This window comes from Bombina bombina, chromosome 11 (assembly GCF_027579735.1).
Source record: "Bombina bombina isolate aBomBom1 chromosome 11, aBomBom1.pri, whole genome shotgun sequence".
NCBI lineage: Eukaryota > Metazoa > Chordata > Amphibia > Anura > Bombinatoridae > Bombina > Bombina bombina.
Genome location: NC_069509.1, coordinates 192907531 through 192927128, shown reverse-complemented (window position 1 = coordinate 192927128; position 19598 = coordinate 192907531). Strand labels below are relative to the sequence as shown.

Here is a 19598-nt window from a genome sequence, read left to right as displayed (position 1 = left end):
GGGAAACTCTGCGACGGCTCAGAGCCGTCGTTAGCACTCAAGGGGTTAAACAACTTTTCTATCTGAATCATGAAAGTTTCATTTTGACTAGACTGTCCCTTTAATAACATAACGCCCGGACCACCATGTGTGTTTTGCCCTACTGACTATATCATCACTAAACTCTACACAAGAGCTGTGGGTACATGTGTATTTGCATGTCGTTCTCACACAGCAGCTGGTTTTATTGTTATATTAGGACACCATGTGGCGTCGCACATTATTGTACCTAAGTTACCACAACCGCTTTGCATTACAGATAGCCTTGTCACCGAGCAGGAATGGAATCGGTCACTAAACTCCATTGGGAAAAAACTGCTGTACAAATTTATTAGCAAAATAAAATCAGACTTGATGCTTAATCTTTTTAGAGCACATTTTGCGTTTTGTTTATACATTAAGTAACCAGGAAAGAGCTTTGCAACATGCCAGTGGTGCCCCTGGGAAAAAACCCCATTAATCAAGCAGGCAGCGTTCATGTATAGACATCTGCAGGGATAAGACTCCTCAGGGGCGTGTACAGACAGAGCCTAGAGCGGCACCAGCACAATGTCAGTGACTTCAATAGAAAACTGTGAAGTTGTGTAGCAGACTGAGGTCACAGATAGCAGCTGTGCCCAGTGTGTAAATCCCTTTTTTTTTAATTTTTACAATAGTAATCTCTCCCACCACCTCCTCATAGACGGGCGGCATGATACGTAGCCTGGCAATACCATATCCTATCAGGTCTCCTGCTTAATATCTAGTTAGTCTTGGTGGTTTGCTCCTCATTTCCTGAAATGGTTTAGTCTTGTTAACATATTAAAGCTCATGCTGATGAATGATCAGATGTATCATATGGTGGTAAATGTTATACAAGTGATCTAACCACAGGAGAAACAACCTATACTGTCAGTGATTACTGAATCATATAGATCAGGTACTTACTTATACACCAGCCTTGGTGCAGCTCTATATATAACAAGTTTGTTTTTTCCAGCTGTAGTTGTCGTGCAGAATGCCACTGTGCTTGATCTAAAACGAGCGATCCAGAGATACGTTCAGCTAAAGCACCAACGGGAAGGAGGAATCGAGCACATCAGCTGGTGAGAAATTCTTCACATTCACTTTGCATCTGAACAAAACCGCTCTGAACTCTTTTAAATAGTTAAGAGCCATAATAGTAAAAAAAAATGTCACGCTGTGAATTGTTAGAGCACGTTGTAGTAAGATTAGCAACCCTGCACTAATATGTGTTTAACCCACACAAATAGATTAAACACACAGTAAAAGTACTGCTCTGTAATTGCAGACACTGCCATAGATCTTATCAGCAGTGCTAGATGCACGTCTGAGTTGTGTGACTAGCGCTGCTGATTGGATTTGCAGCGGTTTTTGCTCAGGACCAGAAGTCCTCCGATGTTTGTGTTTATTAGAACTGAAAACTAAAGGTAAAGTTCTAATTTGTGACTTGTCTGCTCTTTTGGAAATTGTGGTTTAAGAGGATTAGGTTTAGATAACAGAAATGTAATACAACACACATTTTAATATTTTCTTTCTTTAAACCATTGTATTTAGTCTAAATTCTTGCTTTTTGCTGCTGATTACCATTTATTTTTTTAATAGGAAATATGTCTGGAGAACTTATCACTTGTCCTTCTCTGGGGAAAAGCTGGAAGATAATGATAAAACCCTTCGTGAGTAAGTGCTGGCAAGTGTCTTTTACATATACACGCACGTGTGTATGTATATAACATAATTTATGTAAGAACTTACCTGATAAATTAATTTCTTTCATATTGGCAAGAGTCCATGAGCTAGTGACGTATGGGATATACAATCCTACCAGGAGGGGCAAAGTTTCCCAAACCTCAAAATGTCTATAAATACACCCCTCACCACACCCACAATTCAGTTTAACGAATAGCCATTAGGGGGGTGATAGAAAAAGGAGTTGAAAGCATAAAAAAAAAGGAACTGGAAATATAATTGTGCTTTCATGCAATTGGCAAGAGTCCATGAGCTAGTGACGTATGGGATAGAAATACCCAAGATGTGGAACTCCACAGAAGAGTCACTAGAGATGGAGGGATACAATAAAAACAGCCATTTTCCGCTGAAAAAATTAAATCCACATCCAAAAAAATAAGTTTTTCTCATAATTGAAAAGAAAAAACTTAAAACATAAGCAGAGGAATCAAACTGAAACAGCTGCCTGAAGAACTTTTCTACCAAAAACTGCTTCCGAAGAGGCAAATACATCAAAATGGTAGAATTTAGTAAATGTATGCAAAGAAGACCAAGTTGCTGCTTTGCAAATCTGATCAACTGAAGCTTCATTCTTAAAAGCCCACAAAGAGACTGATCTAGTAGAATGAGCTGTAATTCTCTGAGGCGGGGCCTGATCTGATTCCAAATAAGCCTGATGAATCAAAAGCTTTAACCAGGATGCCAAAGAAACGGCAGAAGCTTTCTGACCTTTCCTAGAACCAGAAAAGACAACAAATAGACTAGAAGTCTTCCTGAAATCTTTAGTAGCTTCAACATATTATTTCAAAGCTCTTACAACATCCAGAGAATGTAAGGATCTCTCCAAAGTATTCTTAGGGTTAGGACACAAAGAGGGGACAACAATTTCCCTACAAATGTTGTTAGAATTCACAACTTTAGGCAAAAATTTAAATGAAGTCCGCAAAACTGCCTTATCCTGATGAAAAATTAGAAAAGGAGACTCACAAAAAAGAGCAGATCATTTGAAAACTCTTCTAGCCGAAGAGATAGCCAAAAGAAACACTTTCCAAGAAAGTAGTTTAATATCCAACGAATGCATAGGCTCAAAAGGAGGAGCCTGTAAAGCCCTCAAAACTAAATTAAGACTCCAGGGAGGAGAGATTGATTTAATAACAGGCTTGATACGAACCAAAGCCTGAACAAAACAGTGAATATCAGGAAGCTTAGCAATCTTTCTATGAAATAAAACAGAAAGAGCAGAGATTTGTCCCTTCAAAGTACTTGCAGACAAACCTTTATCCAAACCATCCTGAAGAAACTGTACAATTCTAGGAATTCTAAAAGAATGCCAGGAGAATTTATGAGAACACCATGAAATATGTCTTCCAAACTCGATAAAAAATCTTCCTAGAAACAGACTTACAAGCCTGTAACATAGTATTAATCACTGAGTCGGAGAAACCTCTATAACTAAGCACTAAGCGTTCAGTTTCCATACCTTCAAATTTAACAATTTGAGATCCTGATGGAAAAACGGTCCTTGAGACAGAAGGTCTGGTCTTAAAGGAAGTGGCCAAGGTTGGCAACTGGACATCTGGACAAGATCCGCATACCAGAACCTGTAAGGCCATGCTGGTGCTACCAGAAACGCAAATGATTGTTCTATGATGATCTTGGAGATCACTCTTGGAAGAAGAACTAGAGGCAGAAAGATATAAGCATGTTGGTAAAACCAAGGAACTGCTAATGCATCCACCAACTCCGTTTGAGGATCCCTCGACCTGGACAAGTACCTGGGAAGTTTCTTGTTTAGATGGGAAGCCATCAGATCTATTTCTGGAAGACCCCACATCTGAACAATCTGAAAAAACACATCTGGATGGAGAGACCACTCCCCCGGATGTAAGGTCTGACGGCTGAGATAATCCGCTTCCCAATTGTCTACACCTGGGATATGTACCGCAGAAATTAGACAAGAGCTGGATTCCACAGAAGAAAGTATCCAAGCTACTTCTTTCATAGCTAGGGGACTGTGAGTTCCACCCTGATGATTGACATATGCCACAGTTGTGATATTGTCTGTCTGAAAACAAATGAATGGCTCTCTCTTCAACAGATGCCAAACCTGAAGAGCCCTGAAAATAGCACGGAGTTCTAAAAAGAAAATTTATGCTTACCTGATAAATTTTGATTTCTTTTTTGACACGATGAGTCCACAGATCATCTTAATTACTAATGGGATATTCACCTCCTGGTCAGCAGGAGGAGGCAAAGAGGAGCAGAGCTGTTAAATAGCTCCTTTCTTCCCTCCCACTCCAGTCATTCGACTGAAGTTAGGAAGAGAAAGGAAAAGCCAAGGTGCAGAGGTGTCTGAAGTTTACAATAACCCTTAACCTGTCTATAAGAACAGGGCGGGACGTGGACTCATCGTGTCAAAAAAGAAATACATTTATCAGGTAAGCATACATTTTCTTTTCTTTTTTAAGACATGATGAGTCCACGGATCATCTTAATTACTAATGGGATTCAATACCCAAGCTACAGTACACAGATGATACGGGAGGGACAAGACAGGGAACCTAAACGGAAGGCACCACTTCTTGAAGAACCTCAGCCGAGGCAAAAGTGTCAAATTTGTAGAACTTTGAAAAATTGTGAAGAGAGGACCAAGTTGCAGCCTTGCAAATCTGTTCCACAGAAGCTTCATTTTTGAATGCCCATGAGGAAGCCGGTCAGATAGCGCAGCATGCTAAGGAACTGTGGCTGAGCTCTGTAGCAACCCAAGGGTTGCAGGTTCGATCCCCGGCGAGGTCCTCTCAGCCTTTCATCCTTCCGAGGTCGATAAAATGAGCAGCACCTTGAGATCCTTACGGGTGATTAGCTGCGCTTTACAAGTTCCCCATACATACAGGAAGCAACAGCCCTCGTGGAATGAGCCGTAACTCTCTCAGGAGGCTGCTGTCCAGCAGTCTCATATGCAAAACGTATGATGCTCTTCAGCCAAAAAGAAAGAGAAGTAGCCGTAGCTTTCTGTCCCTTGCATTTTCCAGAGAAAACCACAAACAAAGAAGAACACTGACGAAAGTCGTTAGTTGCCTGCAGGTAAAACTTTAAAGCACGGACCACGTCCAAATTGTGCAAAAGTCTTTCCTTCTTAGAAGAAGGATTAGGACACAAGGAAGGCACCACAATTTCCTGAATAATAATCAGAAACAACCTTAGGAAGAAATCCTAATTTAGTACGTAAAACTACCTTATCTGCATGGAAAATAAGATAAGGAGAACTCATACTGTAATGCCGAGAGTTCTGTACCACACAAAAAAGGGGTGAGCCTAAGCACAAACCTAATGAAAATTTAAGCTATTCCAAATATACAGCTCTCCCTGCTAGCTGTAAGTAAATTGCTATCTAAAAACGAAAAAATGTTTTAAAACGTATTTTTATGTGCACACTTATAACAGATATATTGCCGCAATTAACTATATTTTATTAGTGACCGGTCACTTCAATAATTCATTAATTTATTGAAACCATTATACATGTGTTAATTTTTATTGTGTGACATTAAAATGTAATTATATATATCTTAGCAGTTTTTTAACCATCTAAATCGTCCTCTGATTGATTATTTGTGCTGGTTTTAGCTCTGTTCCATACCTTTTTTTTCGTTTTTAGAATGCCGAGAGTTCTGACACTCTCCAAGCAGAAGAAATAGCCACAAGAAATAAAACCTTCCAAGATAACTTAATTTCTAAGGAATGCATAGGCTCAAACGGAGCCCCTTGAAGAACATTGAGAAATAAATTAAGACTCCATGGAGGAGTAACTGGTTTGAACACTTGCCTGATCCTGACCAAGGCCTGACAAAAAGATTGTACATCTGGGACATCCGCCAGACGTTTGTGTAACAAAATACATAAGGCCGAGATTGGACCCTTTAGGGAACTCACCATTAAACCTTTCTCCAAACCTTCTTGGAGAAAAGACAAAATCCTAGGAATTCGGGCTCTACTCCATGAGTAGCCCTTGGATTCACACCAGTAAAGATATTTTCTGCCAAATCTTATGGTAAATCCTTCTAGTTACCGGTTTACGATCCTGAATCATGGTCTTTATGACCGAATCAGAAAACCCCCGCTTGGGTAAAATTAAGCGTTCAATCTCCAAGCAGTCAGCTTCAGAGAAACTAGATTTGGGTGAAGGGCCCCTGAATAAGAAGGTCTTTCCGCAACGGAAGTCTCCAAGGTGGTAGAGATGTCATCTCCACCAGATCTGCATACCAAATCCTGCGAGGCCATGCCAGTGCTATGAGTATCACTGAGGCCCTTTCCTGTTTGATTTGAGCAATTGCTCGAGGAAGAAGAGCAAACGGAGGAAACGGGTATGCTAGATTGAAGGTCCAAGGGGCCGCCAGAGCATCTATCAGTTCTGCCTGGGGGTCCCTGGCTCTCGACCCGTATCTCGAGAGCTTGGCGTTCTGCCGCGATGCCATGAGATCTAACTCCGGCTGACTCCACTTGAGAATCAGACTGGAGAACGCTTCCGGATGGAGTTCCCACTCCCTCGGATGAAAGGTCTGCCTGCTCAGAAAAACCGCCTCCCAGTTGTCCACCCCTGGGATGTGGATCGCCGACAGACAGCAAGAATGGGTCTCCGCCCACTGAATTATTCTGGCAACCTCTGTCATCGCCAAGGAACTCCTTGTTCCTCCCTGATGATTGATGTAGGCCACTGACGTTATGTTGTCCGACTGAAACCTGATAAACGGAACTGAGGCCAATTGAGGCCAGGCTAGAAGAGCATTGTAGCCTGGGGGACAAGTCTGAATAATCTCCGTTCCATTGTCTCAGCATGTTCAACTGCAGAACCCTGAGATGAAAGCGAGCAAACGGAATGATGTCCATAGCCGCCACCATCAGCCCGATTAACTCCATGCACTGAGCCACTGAAGGACAAGGAGTGGACTGAAGGGCTAGACAAGTATTGATAATCTTTGATTTCCTGACTTTTGTCAGAAATATCTTCATAGACAGAGAGTCTATTATGGTTCCTAGGAAAGTCACTCTTGTGTGTGGAAGTAAGGAACTCTATTCTAAATTCACCTTCCAGCCGTGGGATTTTAGGAAGGACAACACCAAGTCCGTGTGGGATCTTGCTAGCTGAACAAATGGCGCCTGAACTAGAATGCCATCCAGAAAAGACGCCACTGCAATGCCCTTTTGAATGAAGCACCGCCAACAGAGATCCCAGAACCTTTGTAAAGATTCTGGGGGCTGTGGCAAGACCGAAAGGGAGAGCCACAAACTGGTAGTGTTTGTCCAGAAAAGCAAACCTTAAGAACTTGTGATGATCCCTGTGAATGGGAACATGCAGATATGCGTCCTTTAAATCCACCGTGGTCATAAATTGACCCTCTTGGCTCAATGGTAGAATGGAACGAATAGTTTCCATCTTGAAGGACGGTACCCTGAGAAACTTATTTAGGCTCTTGAAGTCTAGAATTGGTCTGAAGGTTCCCTCCTTTTTGGGAACCACAAATAGATTAGAATAAAACCCCAGTCCCTGTTCCAGAATTGGAACGGGAACAATCACTCCCAGAGCGGAGAGGTCTCTTACACAATGTAAGAACGCCTCTCTTTTCATCTGGTCTGCAGATAATCTCGAAATTAGGAATCTGCCTCTGGAGGAAAAACCTTTAACTCCAGTTTGTATCCCTGAGACACAATTTCTATTACCCAGGCTTGAACAAAGAAGGAAAGTCTGCCCCTACAATATCCGGTCCCGGATCGGGGGCATACCCTTCATGCTGTCTAGGAATCGCTAGCTGGCTTCTTGGACTGCTTTCCCTTGTTCCAAGACTGGTTGGGTCTCCATGTAGGTTTGGACTGTTCCTGCTTAGAGGCAGAAGAAGGAAAGTTTCCCTTGAAATTACAAAAGGAACGAAAACTGTTTTGTCGTCCTTTTTGTTTATTTCTCTTGTCTTGCGGGAGAAGATGACCCTTACCTCCTGTGATATCAGAAATAATCTCCTTCAGATCGGGTCCGAACAAAATCTTCCCCTTGTATGGAATGGCTAGAAGCTTAGACTTAGAAGACACATCCGCAGACCAGGGCTTTAACTATAAGGCTCTGCGGCCCAAGATAGAAAAAACTCTATCTTCGCTCCCAATTTGAAGGGAAGCATCCATAGGGTCTTTGAAAGCACAACTATCCTCTATGGGAATAGTAGTTCTTTTAGCCAGGGTAGAAACTGCTCCTTCTACCTTAGGAACCGTTTGCCAGTGTCGGCAATTGGAAACATTTTCTTAAAAATGGGAGAGGGAGAAAAAGGGACACCCGGTCTCTCCCACTCCTTAGCAATGATTTCAGTAGCTCTTTTAGGGACTGGAAATACATCTGTATAGGAAGGAACCTCAAAATATCTGTCTAGTTTTAATAGACGTCTGAGGGACAACCACCACTGTGGAGTCACTATCATCCAAGGTAATCAAAACCTCCCTAAGTAGTAGACAAAGGTGTTCCAGTTTAAATCTGAAAGATACCACCTCCGAGTCTGTCAGGGGTAATAAACCCTCTGAATCTGAAATTTCACCCTCAGAAGCCACTGCAGCACCCTCCTCTTCAGGTTGTTGGGAGGATATGTCTGAAATTGCGACAATTGCGTCCAAATACCTTGCTTACTGAATGTCTGTCTTTTCTCTTACGTTTGCTCTGTAACATAGGAAAGGCAGACAAGGCATCGGGAATAGTTGAAGACATAAGAGAAGCTATGTCTTGTAACGAAATCCCCACAGGGACTATAGCGGAAGCGCAGGGCACTACTTGTGAGGGCGGTAAAATTTGCGAAGTTTGGGGAGAAAGCTGCGGCATAAATTGACCTTCAAAATTAGACTCTTGGACAACATCTGCCTTAGTGGAGGCTGGCACTGAAAAAAAATCTGATCTCTATAACTTAAAGTCCTTTGAATACATGAAGGACAGAAAGGGATTGGTGGTTCCCTATTAGCGTCAAAACATAAAGCACAGGTGACATCTTGTAAGTCCCCTTGGATTCAATAAAAATTATCAAAATTTATTGAAAAATGTAATTGTAAAAAAACGTTACTTTGAATATAAACGGTTCTTTTTTCTTTTTGTCACAAAAAACAATAACTTTCCCCACCTCAGCACTCTGCTGAAGTGCTTCTACCTGACAGAATATCGTTAGGAAGCTTTCAAAAACGATCTTCTTTCATTCAGATACTGCTTGAAAATATTGCCTTTCAAAACGATGAAGGGAACACTCTGTGTCTGCACTAGAAACGCATGACTCTCATGCGACTAAACTGCGCAATGAGCCAGAGCTTGTAGCGCTACTGAATAGCGCCAAAAAAACGGAAGGACCGCCCATCGTGGGCGTGTCTTAATTCACTGACTGTGAAACCACCGGAGCCATAAATAAATACCCTCAGAGTAAAATACTGCTTTCTCCAGCCCCAGTGCCCTGTTCCACACACTGCCCCAAAAGTCTTTCTTATAATAAAGAAACAATGTTCCCACATAAAGCACTGTTAAAGGGACAGTCTACACCAGAATTATTATTGTTTTAAAAGATAGATAATCCCTTTATTACCCAGTCCCCAGTTTTGCATAACCAACACAGTTATAATAATATACTTTTAACCTCTGTGATTATCTTGTATCTAAGCCTCTGCAAACTGCCCCTTTTTTCAGTTCTTTTGACAGACTTGCAGTCTAGCCAATCAGTGACGGCTCCCAGATAACTTCACGTGCATGAGCACAGTGTTATCTATAGGAAATACGTGAACTAACACCCTCTAGTGGTGAAAAACTGTTAAAATGCAATCTGAAAGAGGTGGGCTTCAAGGTCTAAGAAATTAGCATATGAACCTCCTAGGTTAAGCTTTCAACTAAGAATACCAAGAGAACAAAGCAAAATTGGTGATAAAAGTAAATTGGAAAATTGTTTAAAATTACATGCTCTATCTGAATCATGAAAGTTTATTTTGGCCTAGCCTTTCCCTTTAAGCTAAAAACTGCCTTTTATGTCTATAATGTGCTAAATAAAATTGAGTCCTTAATCTCAGAAAATAAGGTAGCACTTACCTTGTCTTCTGCCTGGCAGTAAATGCAGCTCTCAGGTTTGAAAGGTCCTGTCCCTCACATCAACCTGAGGAAATCAAAATGCTGATTTAACAAATATCTCAGACTGAAGGATCAGGGGAGCAAGTAAATTATGGGAGGCGCAGTGAGAATTATGTCCCACAAGTTCCCATTGCTCTAAAGCCACCAAAGCTCTCCTGTAGAGACTGATATGGACTACGGCTACACCCTAGGACAAAGCAGCACTCTCTGGCACTGCTTTGAAAATAATAAACTCTTGATAGAAGAATCTAATCTAACACCTCACTTTACCTCGTCCTATCACTAACGTAGTCAAATAGGGAAGGGAGGAGCTATTTAACAGCTCTGCTGTGGTGCTCTTTGCCTCCTCCTGCTGACCAGGAGGTGAATATCCCATTAGTAATTAAGATGATCCGTGGACTCATTGTGTCTTAAAAAAGAAATATTGATTGGTAACCTTGCTTCTTGAGGTTTTCAAACCGCTTGTGCTTTCACAGATCCCCAGACAGCTCCCCAACCTGAAAGACGTGCATCTGTTGTGATTACAGTCCAGGTTGGACCAAAAAAAAGGCCCCTTGAACTATACGATGGTGGTCTAACCACCAAGTCAGAGAGAGTCGAACATTGGGATTTAAGGATATTAAGTGTGATATCTTTGTATAATCCCTGCACCATTGTTTCAGCATCCAAAGCTGAAGAGGTCTCATATTAAAACAAGCAAAGGGGATCGCGTCTGATGCTGCAGTCATGAGACCTAAAACTTCTATGCACATAGCCACTGAAGGGAATGATTGAGACTGAAGGTTACGACAAACTGAAACCAATTTTATTTGTCTCTTGTCTGTTAGAGACAGAGTCATGGACACTGAATCTGTCTGGAAACCTAAAAAGGTGACCCTTGTCTGAGGAATCAAGGAACTTTTTGGTAAATTGATCCTCCAACCATGTCTTTGAAGAAACAACACTAGTTGATTTGTGTGAGATTCGGCAGAATGTAAAGACTGAGCTAGTACCAAGATATATTGTCCAAATAAGGAAACAACACAATACCCTGTTTTCTGATTGCAGAGAGTAGGGCACCGAGAACCTCTGAAAAAATTCTTGGAGCTGTCGCTAGGCCAAATGGAAGAGCGACACATTGGTAATGCTTGTCTAGAAAAGAGAATCTCAGAAACGGATAGTGATCTGGATGAATCGGAATATGAAGATATGCATCCTGTAAGTCTATTGTGGACATATAATATCCTTGCTGAATACAAGGCAGAATAGTCCTTATAGTCACCATTTTGAAAGTTGGCACTCTTACAAAACGATTCAAAATTTTCAGATCCAGAACTGGCCTGAATGAATTTTCTTTCTCTGGGACAATGAATAGATTTGAATAAAACCCCATACCCTGTTCCTGAAACGGAACTTATATGAATACCCCTGAAAGCTCTAGATCTGAAACACACTTCAGAAAAGCCTGAGCCTTCACTGGATTTGCTGGAACGCGTGAGAAAAAAGATCTTCTCACAGGAGGTCTTACTCTGAATCTTATTCGATACCCTTGAGAGACAATACTCTGAATCCACTGATTTTGGACAGAATCTGGCCAAATGTTTTGGAAAAAATTTAATCTGCCCCCCACCAGCTGAGCTGGAATGAGGGCTGCACCATCATGCAGACTTGGGGGCTGGCTTTGGTTTCTTAAAAGGATTGGATTTATTCCAACTTGAAGAATGTTTCCAATTGGAACCAGATTCTTTGGGGGAAGGATTGGCTTTCTGTTCCTTATTCTGTCAAAAAGAATGAAAACGATTAGAAGCTTTAGATTTACCCTTAGATCTTTTATCCTGAGGTAAAAAAACTCCCTTCTCCCCAGTGACAGATTAAATAATTGAATCCAACTGTTGTTACCTTGGAAAGAGATAGTAATCTAGACTTAGATACCATGTCAGCATTCCAATATTTGAGCCACAAAGCTCTTCTAGCTAAAATAGCTAAAGACATAGATTTAACATCAATTTTGATGATATCAAAAATAGCATCACAGAAAAAATGATTAGCATGTTGAAGCAAACGAACAATGCTAGACAAATCAGGATCTGTTTCCTGTTGCGCCAAGCTTTCCAACCAAAAAGTTGATGCAGCTGCAACATCAGCCATAGAAATTGCAGGCCTGAGAAGATAGCCAGTATATAAATAAGCCTTCCTTAGATAAGATTCAAGTTTCCTATCTAAAGGGTCCTTAAAAGAAGTACTATCTTCCATAGGAATAGTAGTACGCCTGGCAAGAGTAGAAATGGCCCCATCAACTTTGGGGATTTTTTTCCCAAAACTCCAATCTAACTGCTGGCAAAGGATACAAATTTTGAAACCTAGAGGAAGGAATAAAAGAAGTACCAGGCCTATTCCATTCCTTTGAAATCATATCAGAAATAGCATCAAAAACTGGAAAAACCTCTGGAGTAACCACAGGAGGTTTACAAACAGAATTTAAACGTTTACTAGTTTTAGTATAAAGAGGACTAGTTTCCTCAATATCCAGAGTAATCAACACCTCTCTTAACAAGGAATGAATATGCTCCATCTTAAAGAGATAAGTAGATTTGTCAGTGTCAATATCTGAGGTAGGATCTTCTGAATCAGATAGATCCTCATCAGAGGAGGATAATTCAGTATATTGTCGGTCATTTGAAATCTCATCAACTTTATGAGAAGTTTTAAAAGACCTTTTACGTTTATTAGAAGGTGGAATAGCAGACAAAGCCTTCTGAATCGCATCAGCAATAAAATCTTTTTTATTCACAGGGATATCATGTACATTAGATGTTGAAAGAACAGATACTGTACTAGTACTGATGGAGACATTCTCTGCATGTAAAAGCTTATCATGACTACTATTACATACCACAGCTGGAGATATAATCTCCGCTAACTTACAACAGATACTTATCTTTGGTAGAACTGTTATCAGGCAGCAGGGATCCAACAGTGGTTTCTGAGACAGGATCAGATTGAGACATCTTGCAAATAGAGTAAAAACAACATATAAAGCAAAATTATCAATTTCCTTATATGGCAGTTTCAGGAATGGGAAAAAAATGCAAACAGCATAGCCCTCTGAGCATAGAAAGAGGCATATCGGAAGTGGGGTTTAATAATTAAATTTGGCGCCAAGTATGACGTGCAACGCAAAATGAAATTTTTTGGCGCTAACAACATCCGGAAATGACGCAACTTGCGTCATGGCAGACGCAACCTTGTGCAAGGAAACCTGGCGTTCGCTAAGACACCAGAAATTGCAAATTTGCGTCACCGAGCGTACCTTCGTGCCAAAAATGACGCAATAAATATCGGCATTTTGCGGCCTCGCAAGCCTAATTTTGCCCGCGAAAATTAATGTTAACAGTCAATTTTTAAAAAAGACTATACCCCAGGTAAGAAAGAAAAAACTTCCTAAATATGTTTTTCCCAATTTTTAAACTGATAGTCTGCAAAAGAAAATATACATAAACCTGACTCATGGCAAATATAAGTACAATACATATATTTAGAACTTTACATTAATACATAAAGTGCCAAACCATAGCTGAGAGTGTCTTAAGTAATACAAACCTACCGTAAGACACCCATCCACATATAGCAGATAGCCAAACCAGTCTGAAACGGTTATCAGTAGAGGTAATGGAATATGAGAGTATATCGTAGATCTGAAAAGGGAGGTAGATGAATCTCTATGACCGATAACAGAGAACCTATGAAAAGATTTCACGTGAGGAAAACCATTGCATTCAATAGGTGATACTCTCTCCACATCCCTCTGACATTCACAGCACTCTGAGAGGAATCGGGCTTCAAAATGCTGAGAAGCGCATATCACAGAAGAAAATCTAGCACAAACTTACTTCACCACCTCCATAGGAGGCAAAGTTTGTAAAACTGATTTGTGGGTGTGGTGAGGGGTGTATTTATAGGCATTTTGAGGTTTGGGAAACTTTGCCCCTCCTGGTAGGAATGTATATCCCATACGTCACTAGCTCATGGACTCTTGCTAATTACATGAAAGAAATATATTTTATATATACAAAAAATATATCACACACAGGTACGCCTTACTTTACAGAGCTTTGCTAATATAGCGCTTTGTGGAGCTGAAGTTTAACCTCCAAGGATTTTGAGAGACTGCTGTAATCTTCGTGAGATTGCGAGAAAAGTGACTGGCACCATTTTGTTATGCTTAGTTGACTCTGTTTACAGCATTACAGTGCAATTTGTGTCTCAGTGTTATCTGGCAAATTTTACTATAGTAGTTGTCACTATTTTACAGGTACAGTATTTATTGAATGCGGTGCTAGTGTTAAACTAAACGTAGCACTATTGCACCCCTAATATAAGTTAGTTTAAACAGGTTTTCACGTTGTTAAACACACTGGCAAGTGAAAAGAAAGCTAAAACTGCCTTGTTTCACTTTACAGTGGGGCTCCGGTCCCTACCCCGCTGTATGAGTATACCTGTGTGGTGTGTGTGTTTTAAGATATAATCTGTAAATTCCATCAAATTGGTTCGTATTGCTTCAGACTTGATAAAGGAATGAACACTTCCGAAAGCTTGTCAACTTATAAATGTATAGTTAGTCCAATAAAAAGTATCAATGCTCAGTGCAATACTCCTGTTATTTTGAGATCTATATTTATTTAATGAATTTTAACTCTTTATATGGCACCAAGTAAACCGGACAATAAGGTACCTCCCATTTTCATTATTAGTGACTGACGTTTTATATCCTTTTAGGTACGGCATTAAAAATCGTGATGAGGTTGTTTTTATAAAGAAGCTGAAAAAAAAGTAACAATTACAGTAAGTTCAGAGAATTTTCTTGCCTATTACAACAGTCAGTACTAGGACTCCCTTAATATGATAGCAATTCCCTGTAAGCGTGAGACAGCATACGCACGTATCACCAGTATACCATGAATACAGAATAAGCACAGCTTCACCGTTACTAATATACATTATCCCTACCTTGTGGGACAGTGTTATGGCTGGCACTACTTTACTGTGGCTTTAGTTTTGTATTTAGCGAGAAGCATTTTTATTTACAAATCCTGGGCTGAGGTGTTTACCAGGATCCCTCATGCCCTATTATAGGATAGACGGCACTTACAAATCCTGGGCTGAGGTGTTTACCAGGATCCCTCATGCCCTATTATAGGATAGACGGCACTTACAAATACTGGGCTGTGGTGTTTACCAGGATCCCTCATGCCCTATTATAGGATAGACGGCACTTACAAATCCTGGGCTGAGGTGTTTACCAGGATCCTTCATGCCCTATTATAGGATAGACGGCACTTACAAATACTGGGCTGTGGTGTTTACCAGGATCCCTCATGCCCTATTATAGGATAGACGGCACTTACAAATACTGGGCTGAGGTGTTTACCAGGATCCCTCATGCACTATTATAGGATAGACGGCACTTACAAATCCTGGGCTGAGGTGTTTACCAGGATCCTTCATGCACTATTATAGGATAGACGGCACTTACAAATCCTGGGCTGAGGTGTTTACCAGGATCCTTCATGCACTATTATAGGATAGACGGCACTTACAAATACTGGGCTGAGGTGTTTACCAGGATCCTTCATGCACTATTATAGGATAGACGGCACTTACAAATACTGGGCTGAGGTGTTTACCAGGATCCCTCATGCCCTATTATAGGATAGACAGCACTTACAAATACTGGGCTGAGGTGTTTACCAGGATCCCTCATGCCCTATTATAGGATAGACGGCACTTACAAATACTGGGCTGAGGTGTTTACCAGGATCCCTCATGCCCTATTATAGGATAGACGGCACTTACAAATACTGGGCTGAGGTGTTTACCAGGATCCCTCATGCCCTATTATAGGATAGACGGCACTTACAAATCCTGGGCTGAGGTGTTTACCAGGATCCTTCATGCCCTATTATAGGATAGACGGCACTTACAAATACTGGGCTGAGGTGTTTACCAGGATCCCTCATGCCCTATTATAGGATAGACGGCACTTACAAATACTGGGCTGAGGTGTTTACCAGGATCCCTCATGCCCTATTATAGGATAGACGGCACTTACAAATACTGGGCTGAGGTGTTTACCAGGATCCCTCATGCACTATTATAGGATAGACGGCACTTACAAATCCTGGGCTGAGGTGTTTACCAGGATCCCTCATGCCCTATTATAGGATAGACGGCACTTACAAATACTGGGCTGAGGTGTTTACCAGGATCCCTCATGCCCTATTATAGGATAGACGGCACTTACAAATAAAGCTTTTATTGGTTTCATTTATACTTTTTGTAATAAAAAAGTAGTCACTGGATCATGTTTCCCAATTTGTTTTTGCATTAGATTATAACTTTAATATTTAACTCTCATATTCACTTCTATACAAACAAATTATTTAAGAAATTCAGTGTGAAATAAAAAATCATTTTAAAAGATTAAGTAATGTAACCTTTTTTGCACCAATGCACTTCAAATACCATCTCTATTCATAATATAAAGTATATTTTCTGTAATAAAGATATCCAGCCCAGGTCCCTTCCATCAGATGTAAGAGAATATCTCCAGTAAGAGACATTGTGCTATAGACAGTGTAACGGAACCAGCACTCTTATAGACCACAGCTGTAGCAAGGATTGGGTGGGTGTGCGTGCAGCAATAGAAGCCCTTCTTGTCTTTTTTTATTGGAGAAGATAATAGAAGTTTTATGTGTTTTGATTATAATGTGATTTCTCATCATTTAGATCGTCTGGCTAATCTTAGCTGCTGCCAAATAAACCTGATTAACAAATCATCTCACTGCACCAAGGGTTCCTGTGAGTTCTGCCAGATACTGTGGGTGATAGAGACTGATGTGACTGGATAAGGGTACGTTAGTGAGCTGGGAGCAAACGGACCAACAGAATTAATACTTCCTCATGGCCCTGTGTGCTATTAAGGGGTCGGTAACGCGTATCACAGAGAGGCTGTAACCGTGATCTGAGTCACATGGTTTTATAGCTACGTATCATACCTGTACTGCGAGGGGATCAGATGCTGACGTATTTACCTGGTGCGGTGATGTAAAGGCAAATAGTGTGTAGAGGGAAGGTCACGGTGTGAGGGTTTATTGACTAACGTAACAGTGGCTCTAATCTGGGTACATGTGAATGCTATATCAAAGGGATTGTTAATAAAGTTATTTTGTTATGAAGGAGATGTCTGTGTTCCTTTTTATAGAAGCAAGACTTATCTGTACAATCTGCAGGTCGTGTACACGTCATTAACTAGTTGCTAACATGTGTGGATACAGAGGCGATGCTGCTTACTGGGGTCTCTCCTGCCTCATGTCAGCCTTCCTGTGTCTGTGTATTTCTTCTCCCTCTCTATCTTCTGATCATGAACGTATCATTATGTCAGTAGACCCAGATGTAAATGATTAAAATGCACGTAGGAGACCGGATCACTACCGACTCTTTTATCCTACTTTCTAAACTCAACAAGTACAGAGTGAAAACGAAACTGAATCATGTCATAACACCTTTATACACCAATTAAAGGAACAGTAAATGTTCTAATAACTGCGCTGTATATTACCATGGTATTTTTTTTTTTCTCTTTTCATAAATATTGAAAGTTAATGTTCTATACCACAAGGTGTATTGTCTATAATTATCCAAACTTACATATGGAAGGGCAGAAAAGCACAGCCAATCAGAAGCCATATTGTGTTACCCTAAGTAAAGAACGTAGCACGCAGCTGTTTAATGATACACATGTGACCTATCTTACATGAGACAGTAGCTAAAAGACAGGAACATGCTCTGCCTTTTCCATTGAAGCGATCAGTATTAATCTACATATGCACAAAACAATATTGCCACCTAGTGGCCGGTAGAGTGTATATTATTTGTGTGTGTGTATCCCAATGAAGGCCGAAACGATCGTCTGGGGTTGCTGTGTTCCTTGTTCAGAGAGGAATTGCCTGGTATTTCGGCGCTGGACTGACAGTAATAGGCGGGATCAGACTGATATACTACAGGAAAGTTCCACTCTGTGAAAAGCATTACTGGACTAAAAAGTTGCACCCAGGTTGTAAATCGCCAGAACAGGCTAACAATGGTATTGAGCTGGATGTTCGTTCCTGTGTGTGTGCTTCTCTCTGTGTGTATTTAGTCTCCCTATGGGAAAAAGGGGCAACCAGACGTGGACTCCTTGCTCAGTGTGCTTAGAGGAATATGGCTACACCTCACTGACGAGGCCCAATGAAGGCCGAAACGATCGTCTGGAGTTGCTGTGTTCCTTGCTCAGAGAGGAATTGCGGCGCTGGACTGACCATTATAGGCGGGATCAGACTGATATACTACAGGAAAGTTCTACTCTGTGAAAAGCATTACTGGGCTAAAAAGTTGCACCCAGGTGGTAAATCGCCAGAACAGGCTAACAATGGTATTGAGCCAGTTGTTCATTCCTGTGAGTGCACTTCTCTCTGTGTATGTGTGTATGTATATATATATATATATAAAAATATAATTTCATTTATTTATTACACATACTGTACATATATACACACTCACTGTATATACACAGGAACGTTTTTCATATAGTACTTATAATACTAAGGTGGCCATATGTGGCTGTACTTATTCTGATATTACCATTTAATTCTAAACATTTTCTTTTACATACAAATAATATTTATCTTAAGAAAAAAACAAATGTATATTATACACAATTTAAATATAAAAATAAATTGAGTCCATCTTCCAATTTATGTACTTTAGGTATTATGAATTCTAATTTATGTACCCCAAAAAACTCAACTTTTTACACAGCTGCTCTTTTCCCCCATATTTGGGCATACCAGCCTAAACTATAATTTGCCACCTTATCACCCATTTCAATATTCATTAATATATTTGACTTATGTTGGTTAAGTCTAGTGGTCTCTCCAACATAAGTGTTTAAACAGGGACATTTAACAAGTTATATAAAACATATGTTAACCCACATGTAAAATAACAATTCATTTTGAATTTCCATCTTGTATTCCAAGGCAAAACTCATTTTTATTAAAGAGTTGCAATTAGAGCAGTATAACCCTAAGTTTGCATGGGAGAATCTATGATCCCAATTTTAAAGATCTTTGGTACCAAATTAGGTGAATACAGTTTTATACATTATGGCATGATGAAGAAATTTTAGGTCAAAACATTGTCTGTGTTCACCATTCTGCTTTAATAAAGTTATTTGTTGTAGTGCTCAGTAGTTAAGACTTGTTTTCCGATCACTGTGGGTCTATTTTCTGCTCCCACAAATCGGGAAAAAAGTAATGATAGAACGGATCCTCTCCATATAGTTACAGTGGGTAATAAGTATGGTTTCCTTGGAGTGTTTAGTATCTTGTCCTATAACTAGTTGATTTTAAGAACTATTTTTCCAGATTTGTGTGTGTCAATAGACTTTTCACCTGGAGGGTAAGGTGTATAAATCTGTTTCACAGAAACTTAATTTTTAAATGCCCAGGAAGAGGAAACAGCCCTAGTAGAATGAGCCGTGACTCACTCTGCTGTCTAGCAGTTTCATAGGCCAAGCAAATGATACTCTTAAGCCACAAGGAGAGAAGTAGCCATAGCTTTCTGACCCTTATGTTTCCCAGAGAAAACAACAAACAGAGCCGAAGACTTGTGAAAATCCTTAGTC

General features: G+C 40.4%; 1 protein-coding gene across 6 annotated transcripts in view; it reads left to right on the top strand.

Moving 5' to 3' along the window:
- Positions 1–19598, top strand: part of SNRNP25 (small nuclear ribonucleoprotein U11/U12 subunit 25) — a 47683-nt gene that overhangs the window by 14423 nt on the left and 13662 nt on the right. The window contains exons 4-7 of one of the 6 annotated variants that reach the window (XM_053694480.1): positions 1019–1124; positions 1645–1715; positions 14651–14716; positions 16661–17109. In XM_053694480.1, the coding sequence (XP_053550455.1) occupies positions 1019–1124; positions 1645–1715; positions 14651–14688 (215 nt within the window). In that variant the 3' untranslated portion in view covers positions 14689–14716; positions 16661–17109. Of the gene's footprint in view, positions 1–1018; positions 1125–1644; positions 1720–14650; positions 14717–16660; positions 17110–19598 lie in introns of those variants that run through there. The other 5 variants (XM_053694478.1, XM_053694479.1, XM_053694477.1 and 2 more) reach the window with 5 other exon arrangements.